This window comes from Haliotis rufescens, unplaced genomic scaffold (assembly GCF_023055435.1).
Source record: "Haliotis rufescens isolate VD_foot unplaced genomic scaffold, xgHalRufe1.0.p SCAF_48, whole genome shotgun sequence".
NCBI classification, from domain to species: domain Eukaryota; kingdom Metazoa; phylum Mollusca; class Gastropoda; order Lepetellida; family Haliotidae; genus Haliotis; species Haliotis rufescens.
This window is the reverse complement of record NW_025964201.1, coordinates 435,168-449,574: the sequence shown is the minus strand read 5'-3', so window position 1 is coordinate 449,574 and position 14,407 is coordinate 435,168. Positions and strand designations below refer to the sequence as shown.

Below are 14,407 nucleotides of genomic sequence, written 5' to 3'. Positions count from 1 at the left end.
ATTGTCCACACTGACCACAGCTACCGTGATCTTTCACACTTATTGTATTACCATATTTGCTGCATGGACAGCTGGAGATGTGGGTCGCTCACATTTAAATAATGAGCCAATTTCACAATTGTGACTAAAGGACAATCGTCCTTGACTACACGTTGTAAATCTCTTCCGTCACGACAGGAGCTAAAGGGATTGGGCGTTCACATTTAAATCATAGGCTAATTCCGTAGTTATGGCTAAAGGATGGTCGTCCACTTTAAAGTCTCGTGCTGTTTCCTGATTTCTTCCGCGACACAGCTGGTGTCACGTGACTGTGTCCCCACGCGCTTATGAGATAGTAAATTAGTATAAGAATGAACCTGGCGTTGTGTTTGTTTGTTTAAATAGTCAGTTGGGTTTCACGCCGCTTTGGACATATTTTGTTGTATATGACGGCGTGCCAGCTTGATAAGGGAGGCAACCGCAAGCAGCCATAATAATTAACCTTTACTTTCTGTGACTTCACTGGACTATAGTTAGTGAGTATTGTGTTACACCGCTTGTAGCAATATTCCAGCAATATCACGGCGACACCAGAAATTGGCTTCACACATTTTACCCATGTGGGGAATTGAACCTGGGTCTTAGGCGTGACGAGCGAACGCAGTAACCACTGGACTTCTCCAGCGTCCCCATTGGACTATAAAACTATAAATAAACATTCCTTGTATATATGTTAACATTTTCTCCTGCTGTATTGAACTAATTATTTGAACTAATAGCGTTTTGAAAGTAAATAAGAACATGGAATTTATAGTCTCCCCCCCCCCCCCCCTTCCAGTTATAACATGACACGTCACTGGCAGTAAAACACTGTTTTTTATTAAAAGAATATATAGAAAAATATGTATTACAGTAATCAAACAAAACCATGCAAGAATATGGCATTCATACACACTGTACTTTTATCAAATACAACAAAAGATAAATCCTAGCTATGCATCATATATGAACAGTCAATGATGAAGATTAAGCTGCATAGAGCTGCATATTTAACTTTTTAACATAAAACATATAAACGACAAATCAAACTGAATATTCAACCTACCCGGAATAAACTGAAAAACGTGTACTGTTAACATGAAAAAGGTCAAGATCTATATACAAGGAAATATTTAACTAAACATTTTTTAAACCTGGTGCACTCAGTCAACTTTCGTCTAATCGCATACTCATTAAGACAGATGATGTTTTGCTGGGGATACGAGGCTGTGCGTTGTAATATCAGGCGATGCATACTCTGTTTGAAAACGAAAACGAGTTTATGTCTGATATTGGTGCTCAATACAATGGACCCGTGAAGATCGGGGGTTAGAATAATACATCTTCAGCAACCCAGGCTTGTCGTAAGAGGCGACTATGATTGTTGAAAGAGTCGACCAACGAGTTCGGGTGGTCAGGCTCGCTGACTTGATTGATGCATGTCACCGTATCCAATGTGCGTGGATCGATGCTCATGATGTCAACCACTGGATTGTCTGGTCCAGACTATATTATTTAAAGACCGCCGTCATATAGCTAGAATATTTGTGAGTGCGGGGTGAACAACAAACAAACAAAGAGAACAGTTTTTTTAATATAACTCTCTTTGTTGTTTTTGTGTGTGTGGTTCATCAGTAAGATCATTTTATTCCATGAGTTAGAAAGGTAATGGACCCGTGAAGGTCCAGGATAGAATATTGTTAGTTTGTTTGTTTGTTGTTTAACGCCGCACTCAGCAATATTCCGGCTACATAACGGCGGTTTGTAAATAATCGATTCTGGACCAGGCAATCCCGTGACTGACATCGTGAGCACGTCGTCGGAGTACGATGACACAAACCACCGACCCTGATCACACGATCTCCTCCAACGACCAGCATAGGTTAGTGGGATCTTTCTATTACCCCGGAACCCCAACAGGGATAACTTTCTCTGACATACAACAACCATCTATACACCATCCACTTACCAGGAGGTTAAATACTTCGACTGATGGTTTGATGTTAGCATGAATGAAGCCACGGAGCCACACACCGCCTCTGATTCGGGATTATGCAGCGGACGATGGTGACAATAGTTATGACCCCTGTTCCATAACACGGTCTTAAGTTCGTGTCAAGATATGTGAGTTAGGAAATCTCCGCGAACACGGCCCCCTTCCACAACAAGGCCTGAACCACGTGTGCGGGAATACACGCTACTGCGTATCAAGTGGTATTTAAATCCTTGTCCTTGTGCATGCTCACTGTGACTGTTTGTCATACAATACGAGCACAAAAGAGAAGGAAATGAAAGGACACGATTTCCCGTAATACATATTCTTTGTAAAATGGAAACGGTTCACTCACATCTGATATGAACACATTCATGGGGCATATGTATCAGCTGTGACAGTATGAAAATTCCTTATCATGATGATGAATCTACCTGCGAAAAGGATGTGATACTACAAATAGGTGTTATGATGAATATTACTGTCCAATGAATTTTTTCATGTACGACATTACATTTATAACATTAGATATTAATACATCATAATTAATGAAAGTCATAAAGCTTTATAAAGTGTTCTGCAAAGCCAGCCAAACATGAAAATGATAAACATAACCATTGGACAATGCATGGAATGGATATCGGGTTAACACCCGATCATACTTTAATACAGTTCAGTAAAATACACAACTAAAACGGTAAAACCGTTATTAACGCTAATGAATGCACTAACACCGACAAAACGATCTTTATGTTCATTTAACGAATGTGTTGATTGCTTTTTGAACTTTTGCGCTGTATGTGAAATCCGCAATTGTCATTGCAGAGAACTGAACATTCCACAGGTTAAACATTCTGTACATAGGCAACAACGAACTGAACATTCCACTAGCTAAACATTCTGTAAGTAGACAACAACGAACTGAACATTCCACTAGCTAAACATACTGTACACAGACAACAACGAACTGAACACTCCACTAGTTAAACATACTGTACACAGACAACAATGAACTTAACATTCCACAAGTTAAACATTCTGGACACGGACAACAACGAACTGAACATTCCACTAGCTAAACATTCTGTACACAGACAAAAACGAACTGAATATTCGACTAGCTAAACATACTGTACACAGGTAAGAACGAACTGAACATTCCACTAGCTAAACATTCTGTACATAGACCACTACGAACTGAACATTCCACTAGCTAAACATTCTGTACACAGACAACAACGAACTGAACATTCCACTAGCTAAACATACTGTACACAGACATCAACGAACTGAACATTCCACTAGCTAAACATACTGTACACAGACAACAACGAACTGAACATTCCACTAGCTAAGCATTCTGTACACAGACAACAACGAACTGAACATTCCACTAGTAAAACATACTGTACACAGACAACAACGAACTGAACATTCCACTAGCTAAACATACTGTACACAGACAACAACGAACTGAACATTCCAATAGCTAAACATTCTGTACACAGACAAAAACGAACTGAACATTCCACTAGCTAAACATACTGTACACAGGTATGAACGAACTGAACATTCCACTAGCTAAACATTCTGTACATAGACCATTACGAACTGAACATTCCACTAGCTTAACATTCTGTACACAGTCAACAACGAACTGAACATTCCACTAGCTAAACATTCTGTACACAGGTAACAACGAATTCAACATTCCACTAGCTAAACATACTGTACACTGACAACAACGAACTGAACATTCCACTAGCTAAACATTCTGTACATAGGTAACAACGAACTGAACATTCCACTAGCTAAACGTTCTGTACACACACAACAACGAACTGAACATTCCACTAGCTAAACATACTGTACACAAGTAACAACGTACTGCCATGGGCGGCTATTTCTCCAGACATCTCCCACATAGAACATGTCTCGGATGAGATTGAGAAATCAATCGGAACACATCGTAGGTAACTTCCATATCTCGAGTATCGTTAAGTTGAAATGAACCGACGTTTATCCGAATGCTTGGGTAAAGGCAAGTAACTCGGTTTGTTTGCGTCCTCCTGCTTCGAGTTTGGCTAACTCAGTAAAATGGCGGACATATATTCCGGGACTGTTCGTTGTCAACCGATCTCACGGGGCATAAGGTGTGATGAACCTTGTGTGCATTAGCTCACACACAGGGCACATCACACCATGTACCCCTCGAGGTCGGTTGACCACTTGTAATGTGCCGCCGCTGCCTTGCCAATATCTACTAAAATGGTTGTAACATCCGATATTGACATTATTAACTGAGTTGTTACACCACCGCTCTTAAAGGGCGAGACTCGTGAAGATCAGGGGTATAATAGGTCTTTAGGAACCAATGTTTGCCGTAAAAGGCGACTATGCTTGTCGTAAGAGGCGACCAACGGGATCGGGTGGTCAGGCTCGCTGACTTGGTTGATACATGTCATCGATCTCAATTGCGTGGATCGATGCTCATGATGTCAACCACTGTATTGTCTGGTCAAGACTCGATTATTTTACAGACCGCCGTCACATAGCTGGAATATTGCTGAGTGCAGCGTTAATCAACAAACAAACAAAACAAACAAACTTAGATGGCGAGCCTCCCTGTCTAGTGTTACCATTATGGGTTCTGGCAATGACATTGTTAGGATAAAACATTGATCAGACGAATGAACAAATACTATTTTGTATATTTACAGTAACAACATTCACACCACTTTATATGAAGCACAGTTACTTTTTCCGCTAGTATATATCTGTTTCCTTAATAGAATCGCTTTCGCTATTCATTATCGGCTGTTAAGGAATAGCGTGCAATGTAAAGGAATGGTTTCAGAAGCATTGTATAAAATACTCTAACTCTTAAAAAAACTGGATTCATTTTTTCTCCTTGTTTTCACGAAATATTAGGTAATGATTTGAAAATAGTGAAGAACTGAACGTATAATGTACAATCGAATATAGAAAACGTTATGTCTCTGTGACTGTACACGATAATCATACTCATACATTTCCGAGTATGTCTCATATTTTGCCTAAGGAAACAAGGCCTGGTTTCTTGTAATTGAGGGTCCGGTGAATGGTGAAACGGGGTTTAACGTCGCGTCCAAGATTATTGCGCTTTTATAGCCACGTGCATGCACGTGTGTTTGTGTGTGTGGCTGCTTGTACCAGTCGGGACTGATGCCGATTTATAATGCTATCCCACTGAGATACCATGCCGCAGTTTAACATGAATGCCCTACTAAGGCACAGTATACTGACTCCGAGCCGACCAGTCCTTGTTTTAGCCCCTTAATGCCGAGCGCCAGACATAATAACAACAAATACCATGTTTTAACGTCTTTTGGTAGGACGCAGCAAAGCCCAAATAATATGCTACTAGCAAACAATAAGATCAATTATACATTAAATTTTCTATCTGCGTACTGGCAACAAATTGCAAGGATGTCATAGTTACTTCACTGTTCACGGTTCTGTGTTGGATCGAAGCTTGTTCTTGTCGATGGTTAGGTTTGACAGTGACAGAGGGTTGGGGTTAGGTTGGAGGGCCACACTGTAGTCGGGGTCGTCCTGGTTGTGGATATCGGGACGACAGCTCTTTGTTGAAAGTTGGCGAGGGGGAGCCGTCTCCCGATGTTGATGGGGCAAGGAGTAGATGGGCTCAAGGGCGTCATTCCCTTCAGGGGTAAACCGTAACGAAGGTGAAACAAAGGCCGTGTTGCTTTGTCTCCTGGGTAAAAATAGAATTTATAGATGGTTCTGTGATAACAATTTAATTTGTCTGTATGCATGTCATGAATTTACACATTTCGTTTCGGAAAATATAGATTTGTCTTGCCACGAATGTCTTTCATATTAACACACGTCAATGCAATAAAATATATTGGTGTGGTACCAACCTTTTCATATACAAGATGAAGATAATACCAACAGTCACAAATCCAACCAAAAACCCAACAGGAAGGAAAACAAGCTGTGATCCATCTGAAGCATAATTTGACAAATGTGTACATTTAAAAGGAGGTATATATATAACTTGGCACACCAGTTGGTAGACGAACTTTACCACAGACGTGTCCGAAAGTATACAATATTATTCTATTAAACGAATCAAACAGATACATTCACTTACCAAGAACGGCGTTACCTGGTGGCACTGATTGCGTCCTATCGGTTTTTGAAGCTGCTTCTGTCGGTGAAAAAAAAATCGATAATCGATAATAATATCATTTAACCAAGCAGTTAAGCACTTCCTTTTCAAACGTGATATGACGAAGTGTGAAATATAATTCGTGTCATTATTATTCTCGTGTCATTATTATTGACAGAGGGTTGGGGTTAGGTTTGAGGGTAGTACGAGTATCTGTACTGTACTGAGAAAGTGTTATCCCAAACATAACATTTGTTACATTTGACTTCTTTCTAAATGGCATTGTGTTTTCGTATTATTATTCTCCTGCTGATCCAGAATATTTAGATTATCTGAATGCTGACGTTTCCCAAGAAAACACACTGGTGTGTTTGTTATACAGAATTTTAGATTTTTAGAAGAAGAATAGTTGTCTAATGTCAGTCTAATAGACATGACATAGATGACGATATTATCATAATTGCCTTACAATAGAATAATCAATAATGTGTCAAGGGGCTGAACCATTTACACTCTATCATTTCCACTTCATACGAATAAACTTTCCTTTTTCCATTGGTGTAGATAATATAGAGTTAGATGTTGGAGTGATTGTGTTGTGTTACAAAAACCATTAGAAAGGTGGAAGTAGCAAAGGGCATACCTGTACACGCGACTGTGACGTCAGATCCGTTGTGTCCTGTGGAAAAAGAAGTAATTAATCAATTGGCTTCAACGATATACATTTGAACTATTATTACTATTTTGTAATTAATGGAACCCTTTGAAAATTATTACCTTCCACTCTCATCCATATCTTGTCAGGGAGATAGTCTCGGATAATATCCACCTGTAAACTCCACTCTGATTGGCTGATGGTAATCTCCTTCATGAAGTGGACTGCCAGGTCGCCACCATGGATTGTGTACACTGTACGTGTCTTGTCCCTGATGGATAGTGTGGTCACGTTGCTGTTGCCCAGTCTGACGTCCAGCAGGGTGACGCGGCTCGCAGCTCCACTGACTGTACAGGTGCATGTGCTTGTTTCCAGAGATGACATCTTAAGTCGGTTGCTGCTGATGTAGACCTCCTTGCCTGTTTTGGTCTTGCTGTCACACAACAAGACACTGGCAGCTTGGTCTGAAATTATGTACTCTATTTGTCTGAGAAAGTTAATCACTTATAATTCGATTTGTCGATGTTATACTTTTTATACAAATAATAGGAAATATGTTGTAGAGTATTATCCATTCTGTATGCCTTGCACACGTTTAAAATCAATTCCAAGTAACCAATGATAAAATTGAATACACAATGCCATTTAGAAAGTGGTCAAATGTAACAAATGTTATATCTGGGATAAGACTTTCTTAGTAAAGTACAGATTCTCATACTTTTTTAGATTGAGTCCCGTCTGAAGATAATTATAATCTTAAGATTATTCTCACATGCCACGATTATACAAATATTGTCATAATTATTAATGTTTACATGGATGAGTACACTCCTTTGAAATGAGAAGGCTTTGAGAAAAATGTTAAGACAGCTGTGGAGTGGTGATATCAGATTCCGGTCACACAATAGATTACTCAGAAAGTAATGTTCCCAGCTGCCAGTGATGGAATCTCAGTGTTTCATTTGTTCATAACACATTAACCACGTGGTGATTCCAAGTGAGAATAGATCCAAGTTACTTTGTGGAATGAGGTTAGGGTGGGCAGGGTGAATCTAGCGTTAAACAAACAAATAACCTTTTGGAGTATCATCACATGTTTTAGGTCAGTCTGTTATTACGTGTACAATATGAATGCAGAAAGGAATGAAACAGAATATATAATACAAATGTGAGTGGTGAGGGTAGGACCAAAACGTTTACAACAAGGAGCATACTCTCAATATTAAATCTTGCACTAAACATTGCCATAGCTATATCAAGCTCTTTACCTTTGACACACTGATGCAATACAACCAGATGTGACGGGCGTTTCTTTCTCTCTCCTACTGGGAGGTCCTTCAGACCATGGATAGAGGAACTCGTGTCACTCTCCAGGATACAGTACCTCTTCTGACTACACTCCTCCAGGACCTCCATGATCGCGGCCTGATAAGCCCTCTTCTGATGCACATCCGATGCGTTTAACAAACATTCCCCAACGTCATAATATTCATCATTGAATTTTTCTACACAGGATCTGTCATCTGCATTCCTGTCGTCACCGTCCTTCTTTACATGAACTCTTTGCATGAAGCGTATGACCAACATTGATCCATTTCTGGGACACTTGATTTCTTTACTCCCCTGATTGTAACAAACGCTAATAACGTCCCCTTCTATTTCTGCCACATCCACTTTGTCACAAATGATGGAACCTGAAGTATAACAGAAAAAAGTGCATGAGCTTATTTCACAAAGATTATTGATTTGTATTTGGAATTCAGGAACAAGGAAGTTCAGGACAACGTCAGTGTGAAGAATGAGTATATATTCAACGTCGCATTGGCAAGAAGAGAGTCACGCAGTTTTCAATGCGCAGAAATAAAGAAAGTTTATGACAAATACGGCTGACCTAAACAAGTAATAGGCACCTTTCAGAGGACAAAACTGTATACCTTGAAGCAGTGGCATATGATATATTCTATCCCTGACAAGAAACTCCCCCAGACATTAACTCACCCACTCTGCATATAAGATTGACAGGAAATAGAGAAAATGAACATTTCCTGTTTTAATCGCAGGGAAAATATTTACTAACATTCTGATTTCAGTGTCTAATATTTCTCTTTAACATTCATCAAATATCTTAATAGAATATGCATCGCCAGTGAAAATAGTTTTGTTTGAAGCCTTATTCAACACTTCATCAAGAAAATCTGAAGATAGTCAGGGAGGAGGTCTGGGATTTTGTTTTGAGACCAGATATTTTTTCAGCTATAGATGCAATACCAGTTATTATTTATATATAAAGCTATGAGCCCAAATGAGCTATGCAACAATGTCACATTGGCAGACAATTTCTGTATTTTTCCAAAAATGTGAAGCATAATTATTTTTTCACGATTTTTCGGGGACGGTTTATTTTTTGCGATAAAATAACACCACAACCCCAACCACAACCTCTGCAGAATATCAATTTGTGAGGTCTCTAATGGGTCGTGGTTGTTTATAACAGAATATCCATTGCCAGTGAATATAATTTTATTTGAAAGTTCATTTTAAACTTCATTCAAGTAATATGTATTCAGCTGCGCCTTCGTTCCAAACAACTATATAATGCCGCTCAGTTAAAGAGTATATTGCCTTAAAGTAATATTATCATACTAGTGCCTATCACGAACAGCTGGAAATATTTGAATTTCCTAATGTTTGTTATCAAACTATGTATACAATGTGCACTGCCAACCGTTGGTCAATATATTCATGATTATGTGCTGCAGTTTAGGTATTACCCTTACTTGTCATGAATTAAACTCTGAGTTATGGTATGTTATCACCCAGAACGATTTCGAGAGCAGCATGCATGTTGATTTTGGCATTATACACTCCCACTTTCCTCTTATAGTCAAACTTTTTTACTTTTCCTTAAATACAGATACATTTTCGAAGTCAACGGACGGAGTTGCCTGTCCTTCTTACCAGATTCCGCTACGCAACCACATGTGGCACTGTTTGCCAATAGTTGGTCATCAAAATTCTCTGTATGCTTGTCACAGACTGTGTCAAGCATATGCTTACTATATCAAGCAATTTGATATCCTTTTATACCGGACTATGGCCTCCAAATAACAGTGTAAGATGGGTTTGAGATCGGCGTCTCTGGCTCCGTTTCCCTCCGTGTCTACCCCTGGATGATCATTTTAGACTCTGTTGCCGACGTCCCCGCAGCCGGCGGATCGCCCGAACACAGATGGGGAATTGTCTGCTCAGATGAGTAGTATGCGAGCCAACATGGCCCAGAGCATGGCCGAACTCAAGTTTATGTTTGCTTTATTCGGCCAAGCTTGGTAAGTGGAAATCGAAATCCCCGCGCTCTTAGTCGTCTAAGCCCGACATGCATCACTCTTGTGAGAGGAAATCGAAGTCCTCAAAAGAGTTTCTTGGTTCACGTCGGCTGTCTCGAGGAGCAATTATGGTCCACTCTTATAGCGGGTCTTCGGCAGGTAATTCCACAACGACTAACGGGATCGGGTGGTCAGGCTCGCTGACTTGGTTGAAGCATGTCATCGATCCCAATTGGCTGGATCGATGCTCATTATATCAATCACTGGATTGTCTGGTCCAGACACGATTATATACAGAACACCGTGATATAGCTGGAATATTGCTGAGTGCGGCACAAAACAACAAACCAACAAAACAAAAAAGCCTATGTTTTCTGCCTCTCCGTCGAAGTCTTCATCGTCCAATGTTATTGTCCCTCTTTGCGGCGGTGCCTACAATACAGCTGAAGACAGAAGTGTCCTCTGGTTGTTTTAGAGCGCTCGGACAACCCGGTGTCTCTGTTTTACCGTATTCAGGAGGCCGACATTTACCTCGCCATGACCCTGAGATTAGATCGTACCTGGGATGGTTCTCGGTCAGTGTTCGGGAGATACTTCCCACCACTAGAGCTCTGAAGAAATTACCCGACCCGTCCGAGGGGTCCCATCCAGTCTTGTTTCTACAGTCAGTCCTTAATTCTATGGCCCTCAATTACTTTGACCTCCTTGACTTTTGCCCAATTCGGTGTCGGTGTCTGAGTGAGACCGGTTCCATAGTCAATGTTCAGATGGCGTCCTGGCCACTAAAAGTAGGCACTGGTGAAGCAGCCTCCGACGTCTTCAGCCTTGAAGCAGGTGACATGGGGTTTAACGTCGCGTTCAAGATTGTAGCACTTATATAGCGACGTGCATGTGCGTGCGTTCGTGCGTTCGTGGCTGCTTGTACTAGTCCAGACTTATGTCGATCTTACAGTGCTAGCCCACTCAGATACCATGCCGCACTTTAACATGAATACCAAACTCAGACACAGACATGGCCAGTCCTTGTTTTAAATTTAAATCCTTCATGCCGAGCGCCGGGCAGGGTAACAACAAATATCATCTTTTGACGTCTTTTGGTCTTTTGGCGGTGAACCCCCGACCTTCCTCTTTCCGGGCAGACGTGCTACCACGAGACCACGGAGGCGGTCTAGTTTGTTTTGGAATCCAATTACGGAGCGTGTAATTTGAGCACTTTCACATGGACAATTAAATACTTCCTGCGAATGTTATGGTATTCTTTCTCTCTGGAATTGACTTAAAGTGGCTAGGAAAACTGATATTCGCAACGACATTCGATGAAGTTTTTTCACTTTACTTGACTTTTGCGAAGAAGCAAGAGAATAAGGCTAGATGAGAAAAGTGAGGTAAGTACTTATTATAATCAAAAGCAATGATACAGTTGTTAACTTGTATGTATTCTAACGGAAAAAGTAACTGTGCGTCATATAAAGTTTAATAAAAGTACATGAATTCTGGAATTAAATAATGCATATTTTAATGCGAATCCGTCCAGGAGAACGTTTTAGTTACGCTTGTGTTACTCAACGGCGTTAGTTTGGGAGTAGAAGTGTAATGACGGCATGGGACGCCATACCTCTCCCCCCTGTATACAACATGTCTGGAGTGAGATTGAGCGACGCCTACGACAGGACCAGAACCAGCTGGGAAAGCTCAATTGGGACAATCAACCCCCGGGCTGTGTTCTATCATCTGGGGTATTCAGTGGTTCGCCGCTGCCTGAATCAACGCATGGTATTACCCGATAACGACATTGTTAATTGAGTTGTTACACCACCACCCTGCGTGTCTCTCTGCCTCCTGGTCTCCTGAGTTTTGCCAGTGACATTTTATGATAGAACATTGATCAGAAGAATGTAAAAATATTATTCTGTATATTTTCAGGAACATAAGATTTACACCACTTTATATGACGCACAAGACATGGGTGTCCCTGTGGTATAAGGTGCTGCAATTAGTTGTGCAGAGTTGCGTCCCTTGGGCACGTCAGAAACCTCTTTGACTGTGGGTTCGAATCCCGGTTCGCCCATATTATGTTCGTAGGTTTGTCAGCACCATACACGTTCTCGTGGGTTTCAACAAAGTGGTAAACGTCTGAGACTTGCATCACTTCAGGTTCTCCTCCCATATTAAGCTGAGAGCCTTAATGTAACTGGAATGTTTAACGGGCGTTAAATCCCACTCTCTCACTCACTCACTCACTCACTCACTCACTCACTTTTTCCGATTTATTTCCGGATTTAAAAATGTCACATAGTGAATAATGATAAACCATTATTAAATCACATAAAAATATATTTATAATTACAACACGAATTATGTCAGTTATATCTCAGTGATTACTAACAAGAAGTCAACATTATATCAATTCAACTGTAAATTACTTTAAACGATAAGTGACATGCTACAAATAGGTCATGGTATTCTATTTATTAGCTTGAATGACCAAAGTACAGCAGTTATTAATATAGTATCAGTACTTCCTTCGTATTTAAGTTTCAGAGGTTAATACAGCACCGTTAATAATTTGACTCAACTTACCACCCTCCTCCACATTTGCATTCCTTGTCCAAACAATCTGATGTTTTACCATCAAGAACAATTTCAAAAAGAGCATACGTGTAGGTTATGTATATTATCAGTTACAGTCAACATCGGAATTGGCAAAGTGGGATAAAATAAATTTTAAAAACCACACGAAATCATATTCAACAACACTACACATAGGAAAAATGTTTAGTTTGTTTGTTTGTGTGTTGTTTAACGCCGCACCCAGCAATATTCCAATTATATGACGGCGGTCTGAACCAGACAATTAAGTGACTGACATCATGAGCAACGGTCCACGCCGTCGGGGTACGATGACACAAATCACCAACCCTAATCGCTCGGTCTCCTCTTACGCCCAGCATCGAGCTACTAAATATGCGAGCATCACCACCCGAGCCTACGACAAGCATAGGTTGCTGAAGACCTATCCTAACCCTGATCTTCACTTGTCCCAGCGAATAATGATAGTACGATCTGAAGGATTATAGGAGTTAGTTCTATCAGGAGGCAACAGTGAAGACATCTACTTACAGAGACAGGAATTCACCAGTAACAGCAATAATCCAAACACGCTGACCGTCTCCATGGCTGTACGCGAATCATTTGAGTTAATATTTCCCTATCAATTGTGATCGTGAGTCATATGTAGCCGGTTTCAGATACGATTATGATGATAGGAGTGTCTTTCTACACTTGAATAGAATGTTGAATCTGTCAAAACCCCGCCTTGATTTTCCGGCGCTAATATTGAAACGGATCTGATATGCAGTCCCGTCATTTGTGTCTTCCTTGTCGGCCGGACACAGGCTCGTTAAACAACTAAACTAAATGTCTATTTCCAAAGGAGCAGGAGCTGTGTACTGTCGTGAATTAAAGACACAAAGGCGACTGTGCTTGTCGTAAGAGGCGACCAACGGGATCGAGTGGAAAGGCATGCTGACTTGGTTGATGCATGTCATCGTATCCCAATTACATTGATCGATTCTTATGATGTCAATCACTGGATTGTCTTGTCCAGACTCGATTACTTACAGACCGCCGTCATATAGCTGGAATATTGCTGAGTGCGGCGTAAAGCAACAAATATAGAAACAATCATAAGGTTTTATGCGTCCCTCGTTAGTTTTTTGGAAGGCGCATTAAACGACATGTAACCCTCGTGATACTGATACAACTTATGTTGGGTGTAAAAGGAAAATGAGGGATACAAATTACATGAATAGATCACTGAAAATCAGTGATGACACCAGGTGTTCGCGAGTGATGCTTTCTCTTAGTACTTGGCAATATACTTTCGCTTTTATCCTTGATAGTTAGACTAGGTCCGGAGTAACCTATGCCTGTCTCGGGAGGCGACAGGAAGGATCGGGTGGCTGGCCTCGGCTGATTGCATGCATCGGCTGCTGAACTGTGTCCACTGTGTAGAACTCAGATGAAACCCACGACCACAGGTAAATAAGAGAAAAACAGAGGACTACAACCAGGGCGTATGTGGGATTCGAACATTCCATCATCGGATCCTGGCACGACTCGGGGACGCAACACTCAAATGTGTGTTTTGCGTCTGTCGAGGAATTTACTGACCACAGGTTGACAGACTGAGCAAAGTAAAGTTTTCAAAACAAGGATTGTTTCCTCTGCATCTACACCAACCA

General features: G+C 40.7%; 1 protein-coding gene across 1 annotated transcript; it reads right to left on the bottom strand.

The window, feature by feature from the left end:
* Positions 1–5,394: 5,394 nt before the first annotated feature.
* Positions 5,395–13,380, bottom strand: LOC124117246. Its single transcript, XM_046479027.2, has 7 exons — positions 13,284–13,380; positions 8,109–8,534; positions 6,963–7,304; positions 6,829–6,864; positions 6,168–6,224; positions 5,935–6,019; positions 5,395–5,765 (listed from the first exon to the last, which is right to left on the bottom strand). Exons 1-7 carry the CDS (start codon positions 13,336–13,338, stop codon positions 5,501–5,503), a joined length of 1,266 nt encoding a protein of 421 aa, XP_046334983.2. The 5' UTR covers positions 13,339–13,380; the 3' UTR covers positions 5,395–5,500.
* Positions 13,381–14,407: the final 1,027 nt, after the last annotated feature.